The sequence below is a fragment of the Talpa europaea genome, assembly GCF_964194135.1.
Source record: "Talpa europaea genome assembly, chromosome: 12".
Taxonomy (NCBI): domain Eukaryota; kingdom Metazoa; phylum Chordata; class Mammalia; order Eulipotyphla; family Talpidae; genus Talpa; species Talpa europaea.
This window is the reverse complement of record NC_140079.1, coordinates 86540263-86566919: the sequence shown is the minus strand read 5'-3', so window position 1 is coordinate 86566919 and position 26657 is coordinate 86540263. Positions and strand designations below refer to the sequence as shown.

The following is a 26657-nucleotide window of genomic DNA, read 5'->3' as shown; positions in this document are numbered from 1 at the left end:
TCCTTCTGCCTGTTCTGCTCCCCGCTCTGGCTCTGGTGAATTCTCTCACCCTCCCACATTTCTGACTGTACCCAGTGCTTGTGTAAATAAAAAAACAAACAAACAAACAATATTGAGTCTTCCAATAGATGAACAAAGTATAACTCTCCTAGCATAACTCTTAATTTGTTGACATTATTTCCTTTTACTTTCTCTCAGGCACATTTTATAGTTTTCAGTGTATATGTCTCTCACAACTATTGTTAGATTTATACATAAGTATTTCATATTTTTGATACTATTGTAAATATATTTCAATTTCAATTGATTTTTGTACCTTGATATTGTATTCTACAAACTTGCCAAATTTAACTGCTAGTTCTAATAGCATTTTTGTGGATTCCATGGATTTTACATGTAGTCTGTGGGGAAAAAATTATTTCTTCCTAATAGGACAAATCTGATTCCTGTCATTCTATCTTGACTGAGAACAGAATTCCTCCAAATTTTTATTTTTTATTCTAAGCAAAATCAACATTGTGGCTATAAGAAATAATAGTTTTAGAGGTGTAAGAAAGCATTCTGGTTCTGACATCATGAGTGAGCCTGAGAGCTGAGCTTGTAATTTCTAAGCGATCCAGTGCATTTAGAATAATCCACCCCACATCACACTCCTTATACTCATCATTTCTGGTATTAATCAAATGCAGCATTCAAAATGAAGAAAAAATTATCATTTTTCAAGTTGGGTATCTGGTAGATAATTTTTTAAAAATGAACTAATTAAGCCTGCCATACCAAGGGCAAAAAACTGACAGTGCTTGTTACCAATGACAAAATTCTACTTTTTAAGTGAAAATTAGAATTTTCAAAACTTTGTGGGCCTCCCTGGTGGTGCAAGGGGTTAAGACACAGCACTATGAAGCGCTCCACAGCCACTGCAGCACAAGTTCGATCCCTGGCCTGGAAGCTGACTCACATGGCGCAACAAACCTCTCCTGTCTTGCACGCTGCTCGTCTCAGAAATGTATTTCAGTCTGTCTGTCTGTCCTGTTCCCCACTCTGTCTCTGGTGAATCCTAATCCTCTCATCACCTCCACACCTCTGGCCTACACCCCAGCTCTTTTATGCATAAATCAATCTTTTTTTTTTTTTTGGTTCAGAGAAACTAAAAGTTTATTGATGAGAAAAGGAACAGAAATAAAGCGGGACTCCCACGCTGGCCGGGGAATCAGGCCATAGAGGGGCAAGGAAGCTCAATAAATCAATCTTTTTTTTTTTTTTTTGGTGGGATCTCGCTGGCGGCCGGGGAACGAACCGGCGCTGCAGAGGCTTCGGGCAGCCTCGCAGCCCAGCGCTCAATCACTGCGCTATGATGCAGAAGAAAAATAAAATCCCAAAAATTTGTATCTATTATCATGAACTTGATGACTTATCAATACTTAAAGATTAAATAACCACAGATTGAGACTGGCAAGCTGGAAGTTGAATGCACTGGGTGTCCTATGGAGAACTACCTGCCATCAGCAGGGAAAACTCCCCAGAGAAACCAAGAGATGCCCTTTCTTTCCAGTGTCCCGTCAGCGCCACCTAGTGGCAAAGAAATGTTTTACCAGTTCCATAGCAGCAAGCAGAGCAATGAATGGATTTGGAATTGGTAACTGACACCCTGTACTAGTAGTCACTGTATTTTATCAGTTTGCACTGAGGGGGGGAAAAAAAGCCAATTCCACTTAAGCATGTTTTTGTTGAAGCAGTAAAAATAATCAATTTTATTAAATCTCAATCTAATACATATCTTTTAATATTCTGTGTATCAAAATGGGAAGTGCAGAAAAGTACTTATCTTACATAGTGAACTACAGTTGTTATCTCAAGGATAACCTATGGGGCTGTGCGTGTGAAGTCTTGTGAGATGTAATGGTAAGCTGAACTGACTTTTTTTAAAAAAGGTTTATTTAAGCATATGCTTATTTATGCTTAAAAAGCATATGTTTATTTATGCTTAAAAAGCATATGTTTATTTATGCTTTAAAAAGGTTTATTAAGCATATAAGAGCTGGAGTGAAGGCCAGAGGTGCAAGGTGGTGAGAGGATTCACCAGAGACAGAGTGAGGAGCAGAACAGGCAGATCTACTGAAATACACTGCTGAGGGAGCAGCAAGGCAGGAGAGGTCTGCTGCACCATGTGGGTCACCTCCCTGGACAGGGATCAAACCCGTGCTGCCGTGGCTGCGAATGGTTTCATAATGGTGCATCTTAACCCTTTGCACCACCAGGAAGGCCTCGCTTTTACCTTTTTTTTCTAGTTACTCTGGTTCAAATTTCTAAGATGCTGAATCACAGTAAATATGGGCATCCTTGTCTTGTTCCTGATCTTGGGGAAGAGGGGAGCTTTCAGTGTTTTAGCCACTGAGTAAGTTTGTTGTCAGTTTTTCTATTACCACATTGTTTCCTTCTATTCCTGGTTTTCTAGTGTCTTATCATGAAAACACACTGAATTTTTTTTTTTTTAAGATTTATTTATTTACACATACAAGAGCTGGGGTACAGGCCAGAGGTGTTGGGGGGAGGGTGAGAGGATTCACCAGAGACAGAGTGGGCAACAGAACGGGCAGACTGACTGAAATACACTGCTGAGGGGAGCAGCAGGCAAGTAAGGAGAGGTCTGCCACGTCATGTGGGTTGCTCCCTGGCCGGCTGGGGATCGAACTCGTGCTGAAGAAGTTGCGGATAGCTTCATAGGCTGTGTCTTAACTCCTTGTGCCACAGTAAATCTGGATCATTTCCTGGACATTTTAATATTATTAGACTAGATTGTTAAAATCGCCTTACAGGTCCTCCCTGGTGGGGAGGGGTTAAGCACCGCACTGTGAAGCAATCTGCAGCCCCTACAGCACAAGTTTGATCCCTGGCCTGCCAGGGAGCTACCCACGTGGCACAGCAGACCTCTCCTGTCTCACCCACTGCTCCCCTCAGCAATGTATTTCAGTCTATCTACCTGTTCTGCTCCCCACTCTGTCTCTGGTGAATTCTCTCACCTCCACACTTCTGGCCTGTACCGTAGTTCTTATATGCACAAATAAATAAATCTTTAAAAAAAAAAAAAATTTCAAGCCAGAGATGCGGGAGTGGGGGGTGTGATGAGAGGATTCACCAGGGAGAGCAGACAGCAGAACAGGCAGATCTACTGAAACACACTGCTGAGGGGAACAGCAGGCGAGACAGGAGAGATCTGCTGCATCATGTGGGTCACCTCCCTGGCCAGGGATCGAACTCGTGCTGCAGTGGCTGGTGACAGCCTCACCGTGCTGTCTAACCCCTGCGCCACCAGGGAAGCCCCAAATTTTCTTTTTAAAACTATTTGTAGAGGGCCTCCCGAGTGGTGCAGCGGTTGAGCGCTGGATTGCGAAGCTGCCCGCGGCCTCTGCAGCGCCGGTTTGATCCCCGGCTGCTCCCCGGCCACCAGAGGAGGGTCCCACATGGCGCGCAGACCTCTCCTGCCACCCACTGCTCCCTTCAGCAGTGTACTTCAGTCCTTCTGCCTGCTCTGCTCCCTGCTCTGGCTCTGGTGAATTCTCTCACCCTCCCGTGCTTCTGACTGTACCCAGTGTTTGTATAAATAAATCTTAAAAAAAAATAAAATAAAATAAAATAAAACTATTTGTAGGGCCTCCCCTAGTGGCGCAGCAGTTGAGCACTGGGCTGCGAAGCTGCCTGCAGCCTCTGTAGCGCCAGTTCAATCCCCAGCCACCAGCGAGGGTCCCACAGGGCACGCGGACCTCTCCTGCCATGCCCGCTGCTCCCCTCAGCAGTGTATTTCGTCAGTCTGCCTGTTCTGTTCCCTGCTCTGGCTCTGATGAGTTCTCTCACCCTCCCGCGCTTCTGACTGTACTCAGTGCTTGTATAAATAAACATCAAAAAAAAAAAAATTGTGATAAAGGGATTATTTCTTAAAAAAAAAAAACTATTTGTGAGTCTTTTATTTACAAAGTTACTGTTTCAGTTATTTTCTGAAATCACTTTGAAATTTACTTTTTTTTTTTGTGGGACCCTCGCAGGCGGCCAGGGAAGGAACGGCGCTGCAGAGGCTGTGGGCAGCCTCGCAGTTCAGCGCACAACCACTGTGCCACCAGAGGAAGCCCTGAAATTTACCTTTTTTAAAAAAAATTTTCATTTATTCATGCATACAAGAACTGGGATACAGGCCAAAGGCGTTGGGGGCGAGAGGACCCACCAGAGACAGAGCGGGGAACAGAACAGGCAGATCCACTGAAATACACTGCTGAGGGGATCAGCGGGTGAACCAGAAGAGGTTTGCCTCGCCATGTGGGTTGCTCCCTGGCTGGCCGGGGATTGAACCCGTGCTGCAGTGGCCGAGGAGAGCTTCATAGTTTGCGTCTCAACCCCTTAGGCCACCAGGGAGGCCCGAAATTTACCTTTTAAGAAAAACTGAATTTGAACTTTTCATTAAAACTGAAGCATATGCATTGGGAAAGTTTCTTTTGCCTCCTCCAGGTCAGAACTGTGGGGAAGGCAAGCACAACTTATTCTAGGCCTCTGTACCACGTCATCCAGTTTCAAGGGGCACCACCTGCTTTGTATCTAGGGCAGAGAGTAGGTCTGTTTTGTATGCTCAGTTTTTTAATAAGGGATTTTACATTTTCAGTAAGTTGTTAAAAAAAAAAAAAAGTCACAGATCATATGGGGCCCACCAAGTTTCAAATATTTACTATCTAGCCCTGGACAGAAAGAGTTCTGACAAACCTGTTGATGGTCACCATGCACAGACTAGACAATGAAAGGCACTCCCTGGACTTGGGCAACAGTGAATGCGGTCTACCAAAAGCTACACCCAACTCTACAAGGCAGCCCAGCCCAGAGATTCTGTTTCTTCCAGTTTCCATCACCTGCTGCCTCTGTGCCCTGGTTCTGTTCCTCCTCTTGCCACTGCTCTCTGGCTTCCCTTTCACCCCTCATATGTTAATAGTTCAGTCCTTAGCCTTCTTCTCTTCTATATTGCCCATTACAGAGACACAATCAGCACTAAGTGCAACGATTAAGAACTAGGATGATAGAGTCAGGCTGTCTTAGCATATACCTCTATCTCCCTCACTTCCTAGTTCCATGATTTTATGCAAATCACTTAATCTTTAAGCTACAGCTTTCCCCTCTGTAAACAGAGATAATAAGATTATTTTAAGAGGACTGAGGCAAGGTATGTAAAGTACCCAGCTCACTTGGAAATCTTTTGTGCTTCCCTTTCTGTGACAGACTGATAGTTGTCCCCCAGTGCCTGCTTTCCCCTTCTTTTAGTAACAGAACGCAACAAGTTTAAAGGAATCTACAACCTTCCAGTTAGAGGTGTTTTAGTCTTCACCACAGAGTGATAAGAATATGAGACTAAGTTCTGGACAATGGGATTGGTGTAATTTCCAAGCCCTCTACTTCTTTCCTAGGGGCCTGAACAAAGAGGTGGGGCTGGTGAGAAGCGTTACCCATACAGATGAGAACCACCACTGAGGGAATGATGGAATGTAAGACAACAGGACTCAGGGCCTTCCTGGTGGCACAAGGGGTTAAGCATCGCACTATGAAGCAATCCGCAGCCTCTGCAGCACGAGTTCGATACCTGGCCAGCTAGAGAGCACCCCACATGGCAAAGCAGACCTCTCCTGTCTCGCCCGCTGCTCCCCTCTGCAGTGTATTTCAGTCAGTCTGCCTGTTCTGTTCCCCACTGTGTCTCTGGTGAATCCTCTCACCCTCCCGTATCTCTGGCCTGTACCCCAGATCTATTATGCATAAATAAATAAATCTTCGGGAAAAAAAAAAAAAGACAACAGGACCTTGGTCCCTATAAGACTCTGTGGAACATAGTCGCTTAACCCCAAGCCCAGACCACTTACCTACCTCTGGGCTGTCACACGAAGAATAAAGTGTTTATATGACTTGAGAGCCCCTGTGCTATAGCAACTCAGCTGTATGTCTTATGTCCCAAAGGCACCCCAAACTCAACATTTCAAAAGCCAACCTTATTATCAGCCTACTCTGTGTATCTGCTATTCTTGTATTCCTGAACACAAAAGAATATTCCAGCTAATTTTTGATTTAACAACCCTATTATTTATTTCTGGTTGGAATCTGTGATTTTTGACACCTACTATTCTCAGATTCAACTGGTCACAAAAACAGCGTTTACACACATCCCTCCTTCCATCCCTCCCTAACACCTGATTCTAACTACCCTGGCTTCCAATGCCTTTCACTTTCTGGATAGCTTTCTACCTCCATATCTATACCCTTAACACACTGTCCCATTATCTTTCTTAAAACCAGATCCATTTGTGTGTTCTTTTTACAAAAGGTCAAAGCATTGAAAATCCTCAAGATGGCCCCAGATTAAGTCCCTAGTCGGCACACACACACAGTGGATATAACAACCACATTGTTCTTTTGCTCCTCTAAGCTTCTGCAGTTGCTCTTTTTCCTTTGCTTTATTTCATCAGTGCTTCTCAAAATGTTGAGGTTCATTAAAAACAACTAAGTTCCAATCTGTTTTGGATCGGTACTTTTAAAAATATAAACACAAAATACACAATATAAAAAATGAGCTTAGACGCTATGGGGATAGTAGTTCCTCAGCACTTACTCTTATTTATGGATCCACGGACCACGCTTCACACAGGTATAGACTAAACTCTTCTCTCACTGTCTGGTGAACCCCAACTCACCCCCCGCAAGGTCCAACCATCACAACTACCTCCATGATGCTTTCCCTAATACGTATGTTTTCCCTAATACGTATAGTTACACCCTGTTCACTATCTTTTTCATACCCCTATTTTAACTTATCAAGTAATTACAGTTTTCTGCTAAATATCAAAGAGCAGCAAGTTCTTTGTAGGCAGGGATAAGTATAGTAACCTCTGCATTCTAAGCCTTGTGCTCATCATGCAGTGGAAGTCCAGAAATATAATTAGTAAATGAAATGTGTCCCCCACACACCTCTGTGGCGACATGCAGACAACCAGGAACTGTTATAATCCTAAATAGACCTTTAATGACTGGGGTGTGGTTCAGAACTTAAAAGATGAATGGTCTAGGTGAGGGGCAGAAGCAGAACCATCAGTAGGCCGTCTGAGACTGCTGCTGGCGATAGCCACCCCGGCGCATGTAGCCCTCATTTTTGCGGTAGCCATCCTTCTGGTCTGTAGGAGATGAGAAGGGGAGGGAGTGAATGTTAGGGGTGAGGTGGAAAGTAGGCCCGGCCCTGGGAGAGCAGAGGGGCTGGAACCACTCACCTCGGAAATAACCACCGTAGGTACCCTGCTTGTGGTCAAACACCCTCTCGTTATTCTCCACCAGGATCCCCAGCTTTTCGGCCAGCTGCAGAGCCAGATTCTGCTGGGCAGTGGGCTCAGTGCGGTGCATCACCACTGTCTGTGTTGGTTGGTCCAGGGAGGCCTGATCAGAGCGAGGCAGGAAGGGACACAACACAAATCAGACCCCTTCACTCCAAATTCCCCATCATTCTACCTGCCCATTTTACCACACCTGACCCTTACCATTAGCTCCTCGTTAATGATCATCTTGCTGATGATAGAGTGCACGGTGGGAAGGTCCAGTTCAAACATGTCAGATAATGTCTCCATGCTGGGGAGAAAAAGGTAGAAAACGGAGCAGTTAGGACCCTCAATCACAAAATTAGGGTCCCTGTGCCTCCTCAGACCCCATCCTACCTAATGGAGTCATAGACACTGCTGTAGGTGAAGAGATAGGTCCGCAGTGACTCTTCCTGGATTTTCCTGTGGCAAAAAGAGGGCGAATATTAGGAAAGGAAAACAGCAGTCTGTTCCCCTCCACATCCACCATGGCTCTCTTCTCTGCTTACCTAACCAACATGGTTCGGACTTTGTCAGCCTCAGGGAAAAGGTCCCACACTTTGCCATTCATCTTCTCATTGATGATAAAACTGTGGCAGGTCTTCCAGTCACCCATCTTCATGGCCTTGGAAGCAGCGACCACATGTTCCCTCATTGACTCAGGGGGCCCTGAAAGGACAGGAATGAGACAGGGTCTAAGAAAACTTGGCACCAGGGTTCTTGCCCCCACATGCACTGTTCAAGGAGAGCAAACACCTGGTCTGAAGACTCTCCCTGCTATCTACCAATAGTGATGTGAATGCACAGGTCCCTTAAAATCTGCATAAATTTACTTAGACTAATCTAGTCAACAGATGTGCTTCTGTTCAGGGAACTGAAAAGCCCCTTGAGAATGTTCACAAACAGCTGTGTGTATTGTTATGTACACCCCCTGGACAGGGACCATAGCTTTCATCAAAGTCTTCGAAAGTTCCTTGACCAAAAAAAAACTCCCAAAAAAACAAACCTACCACTTCAACGCAAACAGTATTCTCCCAACTTCATTTGTTCTTATACTACTGCTATAAATTTTGCTGTATCTATATATAACTTACATTGCTATCATCTTATTTTTCTTTAAAGTGGCTTACTTCTTTTCCTTAATAAGTTTAGCCTCATTTTATTTCTGTGAAATCACAGGTTTGATGTCCTGACTATGGGTTTGGGCCTCCAAGTACCATCCTGTGACAAACTAGAAAGAAGACAGACATGACAAATAAGAATAAATGGAACTCAGGGTAGACAATAAAGTGTGAAAGCTTTAAGACTGGAAATGGGTAGCAGATGAAAAGAAACACTAATATGGCGGAGCTAAAATAAGGATAGCAAGTTCGTATGTATGCAAGCTTCAGGTCCAAACAGAAATGTATGAATAAGGCCACACAGAAAGTAAAGAACATGACCCTTTGGCATCAGCTTTCATGCCATCACTTTTGAAAGAGGCAAAGTTAGAGGTTCAAAGACTATTTATCTACACGCCAAAAAGTAGTGCAGAGTTAAAGTAGAAAAGTAGCTGTTGGCCCTATTGCAGGTGGCGATAGAAAGGAACAGGGACTATGGTAAATCAGAGTCCTATGAGGTGCTGAAGTACAGATTTTCACTGAAGGTTTCCAATTAAAACAAAACAAAGTGTCACTTATATAAGCCAAACAAAATTTATCTAAGGGACACACACAACCAGCAGGCATGGGGCTGTGGACAGTAAGTCCTTCCAGAACCCACTCCACAGGAAGGGCACAATTCAAACTGTGTGTGAAATAACAACTCACTTAACCCCTGGATTGATAGATTGATCTTTGGAACTAATGTTAGATTCTTGAATTCCAAAGAGGAAAAAAGGTCAGAGAGGCACATATTAGCTGTGTTCAACTTGGGCAAGTCACTTTTTTGAGTCTAATAAAAGTAGCTACATCTTAGAATTATTACTAATAAATATTAAATGAACCATTCATAAAACTTAAAACAGTACCAAGTGAAAAAACAACCATGTAAGTTCATAATAAATAAAAAATGCTGAGTCAGGCCACGAAGCATTTAACTGAGTGGCTAAGGAGTTGTGGACTCTAACTTAGTTGGGGGAAGACTATCATAGGGTAGGAAGATAATGCCAAGAAATACAGACTGAAGAGGAAAAGGATAATAAGCAGGGAGCTTAATTTGTGGGCTAAGACAACGTATTCTAAGGCAGAGACTATTGAAAAAAGGAGTATCTGTTTACACACGGAGCTGTCATTAAATCAATTGGAATCATTTTATGGGAAAGTTACTCCCTTTAGCTTCCCTTTACAATTAAAAACAATCAAGGAACAAACAAGCAAGTTTGCTGCACTGGAGTCTCACTCACCCAGCAGAGGCTGGCGCTCGCCCACCCGCAGTTGGTGATGGAACTGCTTGCTGATCATGCGTCGGCGGGCATCACTCTCATGGGCTGCCATGTAGGGGATCTCTAGGAGCATGGCAGACACCAGATAAACACACTCCAGTAGCTCCAGGTTGATGTGCAGGTGGAAGGGCACCTGCCGGCGCCGCTCTACCTTCTCCTGCTCCTGATTGCGCTCCTGCAGGCTGCGGAGCAGAAGACCCTGGCCCAGAAGCTCCTTGGCCCGGCCACTCGACTGGATGTCCAGAAGAGCATTGTGAGCATCCTTGGTCAGGCCTTGGCGGAAGGCACAGATGCCTAGCTGTACCATGGTGCGGTTGTACAGGATCTGGGAGCAGAGGGTACAATACTCAGAAGTGACTGTCACTGGCAAGTTGTTTATTCAACAAATACACATCAAACAGCTATGTGCTAATAATAATAAGCACTGGACTGTAGGTGACAACAGAGACAAAACAGACAAGTCCCTGCCCCTCTATGCAGCTTACACTCTAGGGGCAAGGGTATGGAAGATAAAATATTTATAATACAAAGATGATGACTCATGCTAGAAAAAAAAAAATTAAGCAGTGGAGGGAGTTTATACTGTGCTGGTAGAGGTGGGAGCTTGCATTTTTATACAGGTTAACTAGAAATGCCTCATTTTGAATGAAATGTTAAAGTAAAAACCTAGTAGAGGGCCTCCCCGGTGGCGCAGCGGTAGAGCGCTGGGTTGCAAAGCTACCCGCGGCCTCTGCGGCGCCGGTTCAATCCCCGGCTGCTCCCCGGCCACCCGAGGAGGGTCCCACATGGCGCGCAGACCTCTCCTGCCGCCCGCTGCTCCCCTCAGCAGTGTACTTCGGTCCTTCTGCCTGTTCTGCTCCCCGCTCTGGCTCTGGTGAATTCTCTCACCCTCCCGCGCTTCTGACTGTACCCAGTGCATGTATAAACAAAACAAACAAACAAACAAATAAATAAATAAAAACATGGCTCTATTAAAAAAAAAAAAAAAAACCTAGTAGAAAAAGAGGGAGTAATACATACAGATATCTATGGGAAGCATTCTAGGTTAAAAAAAAAAAAAAAAAAAGGAAGTCAACGCAAAGATCTTGTGCAAGAATTATACTGAATGTAGTCTAGGAAGAAGGAGTACACTATGTCTAGAGCTGGTCAAAGATGTGATCAAAATCTGCTTTCATGTTAAGGATTTTAAGATGGGAAACCATGGAAGATCTTGAACAAATGTGATATGATATGACTTAATTTAACGTGGTTACTGTGGCTGCTGTAGTAAGAACAGACTGAATGGATACAGGGCAGAGAGAGAGAGAACAGAAATATGACAGTGGCTTTAGAAGAGAGGGTAGAAATGGAAATGATATTAAATAGGTGATGAGGATTTTAACAGAAACAGCTTGGGAATCAGATGTGGTGAGAGAGAAAAGACAAGAATCAAGTATAACTCCAAGGTTTCTGGCCTCAGCAACTGAAAAGATGGACTTGGCATTGAGGGGGTAGGTAGTAAAGCTTTGGGGCAGGGCTTAAGTGGGGACTAAGTCTTTATTGACAATAACCAAGATAAAAGTCTAGCGTGAGTCATGAAAAGAGATGTAAAGAGTCTTAAAAAATATTAGCAGGGGGAGGGGGCCTCCCCGGTGGTGCAGGCGGTTGAACGCTGCACTGTGAAGCTGTCCACAGCCTCTGCAGCACTGGTTTGATCCCGGCCGGCCAGCGAGGGTCCCACATGGCGTGGCAGACCTCTCCTGTCTTGCCCGCTGCTCCCCTCAGCAGTGTATTTTGTCAGTCTACCTGTTCTGTTCCCCACTCTGTCTCTGGGGAATCCTCTCACCCTCCTGTGAATCTTGCCTGTACCCCGGTTCTTATATAAATAAATAAATCTTAAAAAAAAAAAAAAAAAAAAGCGGCTCCCCGCAGCAGTGTACTTCAGTCAATCTGCCTGTTCTGCTCCCCACTCTGTCTCTGGTGGACCCTCTCACCCCCCGCATCTCTGGCCTGTACCTCAACTCTTGCACGCATAAATAAATAAATCTTAAAATCAGCAAACAGAATCCAACAATATATATGAGACAATCTATAATTAATCTATCATGACCAAGCAGAATATATCTCAGAATAAAAGGCTGGCATAAAAATTTAAAATCAGGGGGCCTCCCTGGTGGCGTAAGGGGTTAAGTCTCAGCACTATGAAGCTATCTAAGCTCTCAGAAGCCACTGCAACCTAAGTTTGATCCCCGGCCAGGGAGCTGACCCACCTATGGCGCAGTAGACCTCTTCTGTTTCGCCTGCTGTTCCCCTCAGCAGTGTATTTCAGTAGATTCACCTATTCTGCTCCCCACTCTGTCACTGGTGAATCTTCTCACCCCCTGCATTCTGGCTTACATCCCAGTTCTTATATGCATAAATAAATAAATCCTTAAAAAAATTTAAAATCATGGTAATTCACCACATGAACAGATGAGTAATTACCATGCATCATTTCAACAGACACAGAAAAAGCTTTTGAAGAAATTCAGCATCTATGACAAAAATTCTCAGTCAACCAGAATCAGAACAATCTGAGCTTATCTACAAAAATACTACAGCTACTTAAGGTTGAAATATTGACTGCTTCTCTGGAAACAATGCAAGGTAGCTACTCTTATTGCTTCTACTGTATTGAGAATTAAGTTACTGTAACATGACAACAAAAAAGAAGCAAGTCATTAAACTGATGTAATAATAAAACTGTATAATCAGAGAATATGACGATTTGATTGAAAACTCTTAATGACTGGGCCTCTCAGGTGGCTCAAGGGGTTAAGCACCGCACTATGAAGCAATCTGCAGCCTCTGCAGCACGAGTTCGATCCCCAGCTGGCCAGGGAGCAATCCACATGGTGCAGCAGACCTCTCCTGACTCGCCCGCTGCTCCCCTCAGCAGTGTATTTCAGTCAGTCTGCCTGTTCTGTTCCCCATTCTGTCTCTGGTGAATCCTCTTAACCCCCCCCACCTCTGGCTTACACCCCAGTTCTTATACACATAAATAAATCTTAAAAAAAAAAAAAAAAAAAAAAGGCCTCCTTGGTGGTGCAAGGGGTTAAGCACCGCACTATGAAACAATCCGCAGCCTCTGCAGCACAAGTTCGATCCCTGGCTGGCCAGGGAGAAACCACACGGCGAAGCCTCCTGTCTCGCCTGCTGCTCCTCTCAGCAGTGTATTTTGGTCAATCTGCCTATTCTGTTCCCCACTCTGTCTCTGGTGAATCCTCTCAGCCCCCACATCGCTGACCTGTACCCCAGCTCTTGTATGCACAAATAAATAAATATTAAAAAAGAAATGAAATTCAAAACACAATTACATTTACAATAGCATTAATATTTGTACAATATTCAGGAATAATTTTTTTAAAGATTAATTTATGCATATAAGAACTGCAGTACAGGCCAGAAGTGTGGGGGTGAGAGAATTCACCAGAGACAGAGTGGGGAACAGAACAGGCAGACTGACTGAAATACACTGCTGAGGGGAGCAGCGGGAGAGACAGGAGAGGTCTGCTGCGCCATATGGGTTATTTCCCTGCCCGGGGATTGAACTCATGCTGCAGAGGCTGCAGACAGCTTCATAGGTTGCGTCTTAACCCCTTGCGCCACCAGGCGGGCCCTCAGGAATAATTTTTTTTCAGTTGGATAGTCACTTTTGTTTATTTCAGGAGATAATATACTATTTTAGATTTGGGGATAATATTAAGGTCTAATCCTTTTTTAATACCTATAGAATATTTTTGTTTTGCAAAGAAAGGTGCTAAAAGTTCTAAAACCAGGGGCCTCCCTGGTGGCGCAGGGATTAAAGACATAGCACTTTCAAGCTATCGCCAGCCACTGCAGCACGAATTCAATCCCCAGCTGGCCAGGGAGCAACCCACATGGGGCAGCAGATGTCTTCTGTCTTATGCACTGCTCCCCTCAGCTGTGTACTTCAGTAGATCTGCCTGATCTGCTCCCCACTCTCTGATAAAACCTCTCACCCCCCCACCCCTCTGGTCTACCCCCCAGTTCTTATATGCATAAATAAATCTTAAAAAAAAAAAAAAAGAAAAAGTCCTGGGCCTCCCCAGTGGCAAAGTGGTTGAGCGCTGGGCTGCGAAGCTGCCCGCAGCCTCTGCAGCGCTGGTTCGATCCCCGGCCGCTGGTGAGGGTCCCATATGGCGCGCAGACCTCTCCTGCCGCGCCTGCTGCTCCCCTCAGCAGTGTCTTTGGTCCCTCTGCCTGTTCTGCTCCCCACTGTGGCTCTGGTGAATTCTCTCACCCTCCCACTCTTCTGACTGTACCCAGTGCTTGTATAAATAAATAAATAAATCTTTAAAAAAAAAAAAAAAAGGTCCTAAAAACATATCAAAATTCAATTAAAGATTTAATTCATCACAAAAAAAAAAGATTTAGCTCATGGCTCTCATTCAGTCTGACATAGTATTAAAGATGTCACAGAGTATATACTTTCTCAAGGTCTCTTTCTACTAGAAAGGATATTCAGGCTAAACAAAGACATGCATTGAGAGCTTTAGTAAAGCAAAAAAAAATAAAACTTGGTATTAAGAAAAACTGTGACCTTCTATGTAGTGTTTGATAGAGAAACTTTGATGTTGACACATTATCTTGTTTTACTCAAATGCCAGAGTCATCACACATGTCCAAGAACACTCAAATATCAAACCACATAATCATGTGTTAAAGCCTGGTCTTCAAACATTACAATGATGCCACGCTTATGATCTCACAAGAAACCGCACCCACACCCCAGTGGTCACCAAGCCATTCAGTAGGGCTTCCTTCATCGGCAGCTGTTTGAAGCTACCAGTTGTAGCACTACTATTTTTTTCAAGCTCTAAGTAGCTGTAGGAATATCAGCAGGAATTGGAAGTACCAGCACAAACTTGGCATAGTACCCAAATGGGGCCAATCAAGATTTCAAGTAAATCACAGCAGCACTGGGGCATTCTGCTCTAGGATATGGATAAACTGCGCAAGAAAACATTTTTTGAAACACAGGTTAATACCTACACAGCAAAAGATATGAAACATTTCAGAGAGAAATGAAAGAAGTTACATGAAAAGATAACACGTGAGAACGAAAAGTGCAATGTTAAGATGTCAATTCTCCCAAGATAGATTACAGACTAAATAAAACGTCAACAGGCATTTTTATAGAAACTGACAAGCTGATTCTAAAATTTATGTGGAAATGCAAATACCACAGAATACCCAAAGCAAGCTTCAAAATAGAACAAAGTTGGAAGACTAGTATTATCTGACTTCAAGGTTATAGAATGATAGCAATGAGAGTGTGAGACTGGCATAATAGCAGACAGAAAGATGAATAAATGGAACAGAACACAGCTCAGAAACACACTCACACTTATAGGACCATGTGGTTTTCCACAAAGGCACTAAAGCAATACATTGGGGGGAGGAATGCCTTTGACCATGACTTTTTCCCATATGCCAAAATCACAGATCTATATATAAACGTAAAAGTTACAACCCTAAGGAAGCCTCCCTGGTGGTGCAAGGGGTTAAGTCTCAGCACTATGAAGCTATCTGCAGCCACCGAAGCATGAGTTCAATCCCTGGCCAGGGAGGTGACCCACATGGCGCAGCAGACCTCTCCTGCCTCGCCCGCTGCTCCCCTCAGCAGTGTATTTCAGACAATCCTTCCGTTCTTCTCTCCACTGTGTCTTTGGTAAATTCTCTCACTCCCCTCTCCACATCTCTTGTATGCATAAATAAATCTTAAAAAAAAAAATAAATAAATAAAAATATAAAAAGAGTTGGGGGCCTCCCTGGTGGTGCAGGGGTTAAAGACAGTGCTATCAAACTATCACCAGCCACTATAGCACAAGTTCGATCCTCAGCCAGGGAGCAACCACATGGCTCAGCAGACCTCTCCTGTCTTGCCAATCTCTCTAGTGAATCCGCTCACCTCCCACATCTCTGGCCTGTATCCCAGTTCTTGTATGCATAAATAACCCCCAGTTTTTGTATGCATAAATAAATCTTTACCAAAAAATGCTGGAAGAAAATACTTGCAAAAATTTTATCTGATAAAGAATATATAATTAGATAAACAATTCCATCTTAAAAAAAAAAAAAAGGGCAGGGCCTCCCCGGTGGCACAGCGGTTGAGCGCTGGGCTGCAAAGCTGCCCGCAGCCTCTACAGCGCCAGTTCGATCCCTGGCTGGCTGGTGAGGGTCCCACATGGCGCACAGACCTCTCCTGCTGCGCCCGCTGCTCCCCTCAGCAGTATATTTCATAAGTTTGCCTGTTCTGCTCCCCGCTCTGGCTCTGGTGAGTTCTCTCACCCTCCTGTGCTTCTGACTGTACCCAGTGCTTGTAAAAATAAATCTTAAAAAAAAAAAAAAAAAAAGGGCAAAAGTTGACCAAACAGCTCATAAAATACATAAGGGCTTATAAACAAACAAAAAAAAAAGTGGTCAATTTCAAGTCCTCTGGGAAATAAAACCTACAGCGATTATCATTACACAACACCAATGTGGCTAAAATTAAAAAGACCGACACCGAATGTTGATTAAGAACACTCACAGATTATTGGTAGGAGTATAAAATGGTATGACCACTTTAGAGTTTCTTATAATTGCTATCCTGTATTTCCACTCTTAAGTATTTACTCAAGAGAAATTAAAATATATTCACAATTTGATATATAACAGCTTCATTTATAATAACCCCAAACTGGGAATAGACCATAAATCTATCAGGAGAAAAATATATTAAGAATGTCATATAAAAATCACCACGAGGGCCTCCCCGGTGGTGCAGCGGTTGAGCGCTGGGTTCCGAAGCTGCCCGCAGCCTCTGCAGCGCCAGTTCGATCCCTGGCTGCTCCCCGGCCACCGGAGGAGTGTCCCACATGGCGCGCAGACCTCTCCTGCCGCCCGCTGCTCCCCTCAACAGTGTACTTCGGTCTTTCTGCCTGCTCTGCTCCTCGCTCTGGCTCTGGTGAATTCTCTCACCCTCCCGCGCTTCTGACTGTACCCAGTGCTTGTATAAATAAACAAATAAATGTTAAAGGAAAAAGAGATGGCGAGCATAAAAAAAAAAAAAAAAAAAATCACCACGAGAAAGGTTCAACAATGATCCTACACGTATTTCTAAATTGTTCAGGCTCACATTTATAGGACCAGCACTTAGACATGGCTCAAATATGTCCTATGTATGAAAATTGTCCTCACAATACTGCCACACACAAAATTTGTTGTTCTGGTACTGTACCTCAACACATCACACTGCATTTGTGTTCCTGTCTTTGCCCTTAGTTCAAAAGTTTCTTAAAGGGTCTTTTTCACCTTTTCAAGTTAAGATGACCATCTAATGTAGATGTACTGTTAGTGGAACCCAAATCTCTATCCCTGTAGTGTGAAACAGTGCAAAGTAAGTTAATACGCAGGAGAATCAAAGAACACTGACATTTGGGAACAACCAAGTATCTGTTTTTATCTGAACTGGTAGCCAGATGGGTGATTAAACTGGTTGAGCCACTTTACCCTAACAGAGCACAGGTGCACAGCTTCCTTTTGCCACCAAGGCCAGGGTGCCTCCTTCCCAACCTACCTGTACTGGTGGGTCAGCATGCTGAATGTTGTCTTGCAGGTGGCTCATGAGCATGAGGTCACGGGCCTGATACCAGCGGGAGTGCAGAGCATGATGGTAGATGTGGCAGAGGATGGCGCAAGTGCGGATACGGTCTGTACGGTCTTTGGCATAGATGTACTTGCACAGTCTTTCCATCAATACAGCCGAGTCCTCGCCCTCATTTTCTGCTTGGTCTTGCTCAGACTGAGGGAAGATAAAGGATGGGGAAGTAAGGTGAGGGTGTTGTTGGAGGAGACAATGGATCTACTGATTCCAGTTTCAGCAACCAAAGATGAAGCTCCATGTAGTTTCATTCTAGTCCCCCCAATTTCCCTCCCTGCTCCACCTCAGGAAGTCCCCAGGAATAGATTTGCCATCAAGTCTTGACACAGGAGAGATTGACAAATCCCTTTCCCCTGACATGGCTGCCAAAGCACTCACCTTTGAGGAGCCTTCAGGGGGGGTAAGCTGCCGCTGATGGGCCTTATAATCAAACTTGTAGTAGGTGTGGAGAATGCGCCTCAAGTAGACGCGACAGATTTCCTCATTGGTGCCCTTCTCCTCCAGGTAGCGTTGCACACGCTCAATGATGGCACACACCTGGGCCTCATCCTTCAAGTGTTCCACGTACTCTGGTGGGGAGAGCGCCCACCCTCATCTCAGCCAGGTGCTGAAGCTTTCCCACAATTAATACAGTTAACTCTGCACCCATGAGAAATTCTACTCGTGCCTTGAAAACCTCTCTCCTAGGAGGCCAAACTTTCTTATGTCTTATCTTCCGCTAACATTTGTGCTCATCCATTGAGGAATAATTCATCATTCATATCTTACCTCAAACGCTTTCTTCAACCATTAGCTAAAGTAGTCATCCTCCCAGGCACTTTATCACAGGTCTCTATTTGAGTTTCTGATTTACATTTGACATTACCTCACTTATTTACTGAACACCGTAGTTCAGTAAGCTCCAAGTAAGTGCCCTGAGTATGGAGGCCTCCGGCTGCCTTGTTCATCACTGCATCCATAACATGGAGGGAACATGGGAGAGTGTCCTCTAGTTTTCCTATCCCAGTGCCTTTACTCCATGCGTAAATAAACCAAGTGGACAAAGATCATACCTTAACAGTTCTGAAAGTTTAGTCCCCAAACCACCTTTCTTCACGGAATGTGCCAGCAGCTCCTGGTCAAACCACTGTTTCTATAAGCTATTTCTAGAACAGTCTTGGGCCCCATCCCCCTGACACAACTCTGGAGAAAGGTCATTAACTCCCAAGGATTTTCCAAGTCAACAATAAAAGGAGACAATCTCAGTTGCCAGTGCAAACAAAAAGTATAGTATTAAGTAAGTATCATCATCTGGGGACAGGGTAGACATAAAGACTTCAAGGTCCCCCCCAAACTTATTGAGTCAAAAGCTATTAGAGGGGGGCCCAGTATCTTATTGGGTTCTCTGGTGTGAATGCCGGACCAAGGATGATCTGGCTTTCCAAACACATATGTCTTCAGTATTATTTCCTGCACTTTTCCTCTCTCTGATGTCCATGCTCACTAAGGCTCACCTTGGGAATGAGGATCGGTATTTTGCATTATTTTGGTAAATTCTTCATCCATTCTTTCCACCAGGGTTAGGATACAGCCACGAACACGCAGAGGCTGAACAGGAAGACAAAAAAGTAAATAAAATTAGCCCAGAGGGCCTCCCCGGTGATGCAAGGGGTTAAGACGCAACCTATAAATCTATCCGAAGCCACTGCAGCATGAGTTTGATCCCCAGCCAGGGAGCAAACCACATGGCACAGCAGACCTCTCCTGCCTCGCCTGCTGCTCTCCTCGGCAGTGTATTTCAGTCAATCCGCCTGTTCTGTTCCCCACTCTGTCTCTGGTGAATCCTCTCACCCCCCACACCTCTGTCCTGTACCTCAGTTCTTATATGAATAAATAAATCTTAAAAAAGAAAAAAATTAGCCCAGAATTCAAATTTCAGCCCCTCTGTCTTCATCAAGCCTTCACAAAGTAGACAACAAAACCTCTAAAAAGATCTGCCAATTTGTCTCTTTACCTGGTCAACATCATGCAAGTTTTCACTTTCTTCCAGAATGTTTTCTCCAACAAAGATGTTGGGGTTTGCAAACAGGATGTCCATCAGCTCATTGATGCAGTCCAGGCATTTCTGCCACATCTCAGGCTACAGAGAGAGAAAGTCAGGAGTGAACATGGAATACATAGATGTTTCCCAAGAACCACTTAAGAAATCCATAGAGCCTTCAACTTCCAAGACTGTTTCCACAGCCACTGAGTTTTCAGCAGCTTAGCCCTGAATGATGTTCTTCATTACCCTCACCTTCATGTATGTGGCCAGGTTGGGGTTGTAGTCATAGAGAGAGGCGATGATATTGAACTTGATCTTGACAATGACAGCCTCCCCAAGGTTGTTTTCAGCAGCAATCTGAACCAGCAGCTGCAGCAATTCAATCTGAGCTGAGCTGGAGGAATACAGAACTGGGTGAGGTTTTAGAGACAAATTATGCTCATCCTATTATACAGCATGCAAACCGTCTTAAGACAAGCAAGGCAAGCTTGTTCCCAATACCCCAATCCTTAACAACTCTGTACTTGTTTCCCTTTTTTTTTTTTTAAGATTTATTTTTATTTATTTATGCATACAAGAACTGAAGTGCAGGAGCCTCCCTGGTGGCACAAGGGGTTAAGATGCAACCTATGAAGTTATCCGCAGCCACTGCAGCATGAGTTCAATTCCCCGGACTGCAAAGGAGCAACCCACATGGCACAGCAGACGTCTCCTGACTCACCCGCTGCTCCCCTCAGCAGTGTACTTTGGTCAATTGGCCTTTTCTGTTCCCCACTGTGTCTCTGGTGGATCCTCTCACCCCTGCATCTCTGGCCTGAACCCCAGCTCTTGTATGCATAAATAAATAAATCTTTTTTAAAAAATGAGAGCGTAAACAGCAGAAAATGGGTTGGCATGTTGGAAATACACCATTTTTCTCCTACAGCCACACACAGATCTTTTGAAAATTGTAGCACAATTTTGCCACCAAACTCCCCCCTTGTAATTCCATAGCCCACAAAACTTACCGATCAGTTCCTTTCTTGCCTCGTGCCTGTAGGATCTCATTCAGTTTCTTGATGACAACAGCATGGGTGATCTCAGTTCCTTTGGCAAACATTTTTGGCTTCTCCTAAGCAACACACATCCTATCATGTACAGGCCAATAGGAACCCATTCTTGCCCTAACATCCCCCTGCAACCTGAACAAAAGGCTCCAATATGCCCACGAGAACTGTCTCCCAATTCATTTTAATTCTGAAAGCCTCACCTTAACCAGGGGCACTCCACCCCGGACCCTTTCCCATTCCCCGCCTTCATTGTCTTCCTCCTCCTCATCCAGGCGCTTAGATTTCCGATCATGCTTCTTTTTGGCCTTGTCCTCACGTTTCTTCTCTGCCGCCTTCTTGTCCTCCTCTGTGGTAGGGGCCCTACCAGGAGACACAGAAGAGCCAAGTCAGGTTCCCCTCCACTTCTGAGGTATCTTTTCCCCATGAACTTCTATTTCCTCTAACAAGTCCTGGATCCAAGTAAACACACCACAAGAATGGCCTAGAGCTAACCATAACCTTAACCAACAATTAATCAAGCCTATCTAGCAAAGCCTCCACAAAATTCCCTAAATGATGAACTGGATAGCTCCTGGGTTGGCGAGCAACACTGAGCTGGCGCAAGGGACTTGCACCTAGAAAGAGCAATGGAAGCTGCATGCCTCTTCTCCCATATCCTGCCCCATGTATCTCTCTCATTTGGCTGTTTGAGTTGTACCCTAAACCGTTAACAGTAAAGTACTTTCCCGAGTTCTGTGAGTCAGTCTGGCAAATTATTGATCCTAAGGAGGGCACTGAAAGATCTAAGTTTATAGCCAGTGGGTCAGAAGCACAAAAACCAAACCTGGGACCTGGGGATAGTGTCTGTGGCAGGGACAGGCTTGTGGCACTGAATCCTTAACCTGTGAGGTCTGCACTAACTCTGGGTAGTGTGAGAATTGAACTGAGCATTGAACACCCAACTGGTGTCCAGGGAGTTGGAGAATTGGTCCAGAGAGTGGAGGAAAAAAACACACACGTAGTGTTATCAGAAGTGTCATGAGGAAAAACAAATCGGATACACATTGCTTCCTGGACTTAAACACAGTGTGTCCTGAACACACAGGGAAAAATGCCGCTCAACAAAATGCCTATGCCTAGACCTCTCCAGTGTCAGATAACTCACTACCTTCTGAAGCAAAGTAACCACAACTTGGAAAAGCAGGACAAGCAGTTTTCTATTAAAAAAGGGGTGAAGGGGGAGGGCAGGGAAAAAAAAAAAGCACTGGCTATCACTGAGCTTGATATTTGACTGCTGTGAGTACACAGGGAGTAGGTATCACATGAGGTCTAAGAAGGTTCAGCTACTGAAGGAAAAAGGGCTGGGACTGAAATCCAAATCAGAATTCTTCCTATTATGTGATTGTTCCAGTAAAGTTCAGAAGTGCTTAGGACAGCCTACACTACACTAAAAAGTTCTCAGATATTAACAGAATGACAAGAATAGCAACTATGGGCAGCTCTCATCCCAAGACTGCCAACCTGTTTCTATGCAGGTGTCTTTTTCTTTCTCCCTTTCCTCATAAACTGTCCTTTTAAAATGTAAAAACAAAAAAAAGCACAAAGAATAGCAACTACCACTATGGGCTTATCACATATCAATCCTGAGCGGAGTCTTTCCCTTACATTACCTCCCTTGCAGGGATCCTTGGAGTAGAGTCAAACAGTGCCCCATTCTACAGATAATAAACCTGAAGCTTGAAAAGGTTAATTAACTTGTCCACTATCACACAGCTAATTGTGCCAATGAGATTTATACCCAGTCCACATGTAGTAAATACTGTGGTTAACTATTTGCTCTCTGGAACCTTCACATTCCATTGGCCCTGTGATTAGTCAACTAATATACATGATTCTAAGATTCCTCTGTTGGCCTCTACGACCTACAAGGAATCCAAGGAAGAAATAACAATCTTCAAAACGATTAAGGGCTTCCTACCCTTCCCACTGTACCCAATTCACCACTACTTTGTGTACTTTTTAAGGAATCTGGAGGCCAGCACAGTCTGTTTCCCTTCTTCCTCCTCTGAATCTGAATCAGAAGACGTGGAACCTGTGTCCCAATCCTCATCATCCTCTGAATCGTCTGAGTCCTCATCTTCATCCTTAAAGTGGAAAAAACCGAGGATTAGTAGAAAGACAGGGGAAACTGACTGGTGTCTCTGTTCTCCCTGCTGACACGTCCTAGATTTCAGGAGCAGAATAAGAGTGACTAGTCAAAAATCAGGGTCAGACTAAGAAGACCCAGAGAGAAATGGTGGCTTGCCCCAGAGACACACAGCTCCCCAGCGGCAGCAATATTTTAATCCAAAAGAAAGCATAGTCTCAAACAGGACACTGCCAAGCCTCACCCTGTGAGCCTTCTCTTCTTCCCAGGGACCAAGGAAGGTCTATAGCAGGCAAATCACCTCTCAGTCTAACGTGGCTCTTACCTCCATCTTTTTGAGGAACTTGCGACTGTCCCCAGAGGGAGCTTCTGATTTCTTTTTCAGGAAAGCTGCAGCACTGACTCCATCCTCATCCTCATCCTCATCTGAAGAACCTGGTGGAAAAAGGAAAGAACTAGAATGGTGAACAACTACTAAAGGGCAACCAAGAAATCAGGTCAAGGGGATCCCTTGTTCCTGAGTGAAGATGAAGAAGATACCAACAGAGTTGTCCAAAGCACCAAGGACAAGAGGTGAGACCTTGCAATAAGAATCTTTTCAGGCCTTCCTGGTGGCCTAGGGGTTAAGTCTCAATGCTACCACAATGGCCAGAGTTCAACCCACAGCCAGGTTGCTAAGCCACATAAGCTACAGATCTCTCCTGTCTCACCCGCTGCTTCCCTTAGTGTATTTTAGTAAATCCACCTCTTCTGCTCCCCACTCTGTCTCTGGTAAATCCTCTTACTCCCCTGCATCTACACAAAAGGAAGGATCTTTTCTTCTCACCTTCTGAATCCTCCTCATTCTTCTCAGCATCTTCATCTGCAGACTGTTCAGGGTTCTGGACAGAGGGAAATGAGAATTATTATGGGTACTAGTCAACTACCATCCTACCATACCCCTCCATACTGGAAAGTTTTGTCATTATTCCTTCTCCAGTCATACCTCCCATTTGCAAGTGACTTTTATCTCTCATGAAAGCACTATCCCAGAAAGTTCAAAAAGTCTGCCTCCAGCATCCCCACCTGCTTGTAATTTGTAATATGAGACTCAAAATCTCGGTTGTATTTTCGGATCTTCTGGCGCAGGGTGCTCAGGGCTTTGGCATTGTTCTTGTTCATCTTCTTCTTCCCTTCCTTATCTTCCCATAGCTAAAGAAGTAAAAGAAGGGAGAAGAGAAATCTGAGATTAAGTAGTGTTTCCTAAACTTAAATTTCCTAAGCTTTACTACTTTTATGAGTCCTGGTAGCCGAACTACTTGCTAATTTACTTTTTACTAAAAGTACAAAACCACAAATAAAAGATAATATAACAATAAACGCAATTAAAATTATTGGCCAAAATCTTTCTCCTTGCTTCATGCCCCTATTTCTTGTGTTCTGGGCAAACAACCAAGAGGAGGCACAATCCCTGTAAATGAGTTAGGAGCAGGCCCCAGGTCCACAACCCCCTTCTGTATTTCCCCTCACCTCATTAAGATAGTCCTCCAGGTCAGCCAGGATGCGGATGTAGAACCGGGGGACACCTTCTTTGTCTATAATGCTCTTAGCCTTGCCATATGCTTTCCCCAGGAGCTCAAATTCCTCCAGGCATTTGGTGACATCCCGAATCTTCATGGCATTACGGATGGTACGGATAAGGTTTGTAAGCTCTTCAAACCTGGGGTGGGAACCCAACAACACATTGAAAATACCTGCCATCACTGTCATTACTCAGAGACTCCCCAATATCTGGCCTCCCCAAGGCCTCACCTCTTGTCCTTGGCACTTCGGACAACTCTCTTGGTATCTTCTTCATCCTCACTCAGCAACAATGGCCTGTTCAGGAGGAACAAAGACCATTAACCTCTCTTTGTAGCCCCCCTTTCTCCAAGTGATTTCTATTTCTCTTCTCAGATGGGGAAGGTAGAAATGAGTAACTCAGGCCATTTGTACCACACATTTTCCTTTGTTTCTTCTTCTTCAGAGCCTCATCACATACAACTTCATCTATCAAGTTTACTTCAGGTACAGTCTTTTGTAGTGCCTATGAAGATAACACTTCATTCTCTCAAAAATAAATGAAGGTGCTTATTAACTGTTTTAGATAAGGTGACACCAGCTCACTAACAAGCACTGAAAAGAAACTGGGGGAAAGAGCTTGAATGAATGGAAAAGGCTTAGAAGGTGGTAGCTTCCTTACCTGAATTAGGTCCTAAAATAGCAATGTTTGTTTCCCCAGGAGGCGGGACCCATTATGGCCATATAGGGAGTACTTGAACTTAACTCCTCCCACAATCACAACAAATCTACACCTAAATAGGAACTAATCTATAAAGCAGCAGACCAGAAACCCAGATGAATAGAGCTTTCATGACAAAGAATAAAAAGACAACATCTAGAGGAATACAGGAGACAGTCTCATCAAGGAAGAAACCCCATCATGGGGATAATGGGATGCCAATGGGAAGACATCACTAACAGTTTTAGCTCTAAATGATTATCTTGGGCCTCCCCGGTGGCGCAGCGGTTGAGCGCTGGGTTGCGAAGCTGCCCGCACCCTCTGCAGCGCCAGTTCAATTCCCGGCTGTTCCCCAGTCACCGGAGGAGGGTCCCACATGGCGCGCAGACCTCTCTTGCCGCCTGCTGCTCCCCTCAGCAGTGTACTTCATCCTTCTGCCTGCTCTGCTCCCTGCTCTGGCTCCGGTGAATTCTCTCACCCTCCCGCGCTTCTGACTGTACCCAGTGCTTGTATAAATAAATAAATCTTAAAAAAAAAAGAATATTATAAATGATTATCTTAAAAGGGGGGGGGGCAGTATTTCTCAGTGTGTGAGAGACCAGAGGAAAATCTCAGAGGCTTTAACACCACCATTATAGTAGCATTCTTCAATACTTTGAGGGCAAGTGATGTTGGCACTCCACTTGTAACAGTAATAAGAAATCATATTCATAAAGCTATATAAAGTTTTATCAAACAATGGCACAAACACCAAAAGAGTGTGTAAGTTTGAGAAACATTCCATTGTTCTACAGAGTGAAAGAACTTTTATTTGCAGTATTATAGGAAGGATAAGTAAGGGAAGATAAACGACAGGAAAATAACAGATGCTTAAAGCACCTGCTAAGAAAATCAAGTGGCTGGACTTCAAAGCCACATCAAGGAGCTCCCAAGATAGCACTGTGGGTTTCTTTGTGCGAGCAGTGAGAGAAACCTTCAGGATTTCTTGGTGGTAAGAAAAGCCATGGCTTTGGGAGTTTGTTGTCCAGGGAAGTGGAGTCCAGCTGATGCAACAGACGCAGCCAGGGGGAAATCTTTTTCCGTGACTCGCCCAATTTAGAGCACCCTGAGCGTGAAGGTTGCTCCCCTCCCCCCAACAGTGCTCCAGTCGCTTAGAGGCTCAACATCTTCAGAAACCGTCTTGCCACATCCCTGAGACCCTCACCGCCACCTCCATGGCCTCTACGGACAGCCTGCCGACCCCTGAACATCGCACTCCCCGCGCAGTCACCCCGGCGCCGGCGCTGCACTCACTGTTTGCCGTAGTTGCCCCCGACAGGTTTGGTGACGAGCTCCTCCCCAGACAGGGACGACTCCGACTCACTGTCTGAACCGGTGGTAAAGAACCTCGACATGGCGGCGGCGCTGAGGGGCCGCGGCGGGCGCGGCCTGACCTGCGGGAGAGCCGTAGAGTCACGGGCCAAGAGCAAAGGCCCGCGTCGTCACCTTCTGACCCCCGACCCCTCAGCGTTCTCCCTCGCACCCGACCGGGGTTCCCTTCCTCTTAGCACGAGGCCCGAGACATACGCACCAGCTGAGGTCGCGAGTCACAACGCGCAGGCCAGAAGGCGGAAACGCCGGCAGAGAAGAAGGCGGGATCTTACATCACTTCCTGGAGGCGCTGACAACTTTACTGGACTACAACTCCCAGCGGTCTTCGCGCCACTCAGGGGGCGGAGACAGGCCTGGAA

The 26657-nt window shown here is 44.8% G+C and overlaps 1 protein-coding gene across 2 annotated transcripts; it reads right to left on the bottom strand.

Moving 5' to 3' along the window:
* Positions 1–7104: 7104 nt before the first annotated feature.
* On the bottom strand, positions 7105–26445 carry LOC311181277 (eukaryotic translation initiation factor 3 subunit C; the record flags this gene model as incomplete). Of its 2 annotated transcripts, none has more annotated exons than XM_084249620.1 (20): positions 26221–26445; positions 24459–24524; positions 24177–24366; positions 23733–23858; positions 23494–23548; positions 22993–23102; positions 22538–22665; positions 20743–20902; positions 20501–20604; positions 19746–19887; positions 19464–19589; positions 18964–19057; positions 17849–18039; positions 17387–17611; positions 9745–10108; positions 7871–8030; positions 7719–7784; positions 7545–7632; positions 7281–7443; positions 7105–7187 (listed from the first exon to the last, which is right to left on the bottom strand). In XM_084249620.1, exons 1-20 carry the CDS (start codon positions 26319–26321, stop codon positions 7105–7107), a joined length of 2742 nt encoding a protein of 913 aa, XP_084105746.1. In that variant the 5' UTR covers positions 26322–26445. The 2 variants fall into 2 exon arrangements, with proteins under 2 accessions (XP_084105746.1, XP_084105747.1); XM_084249621.1 differs by having other exon boundaries at positions 23733–23828.
* Positions 26446–26657: the final 212 nt, after the last annotated feature.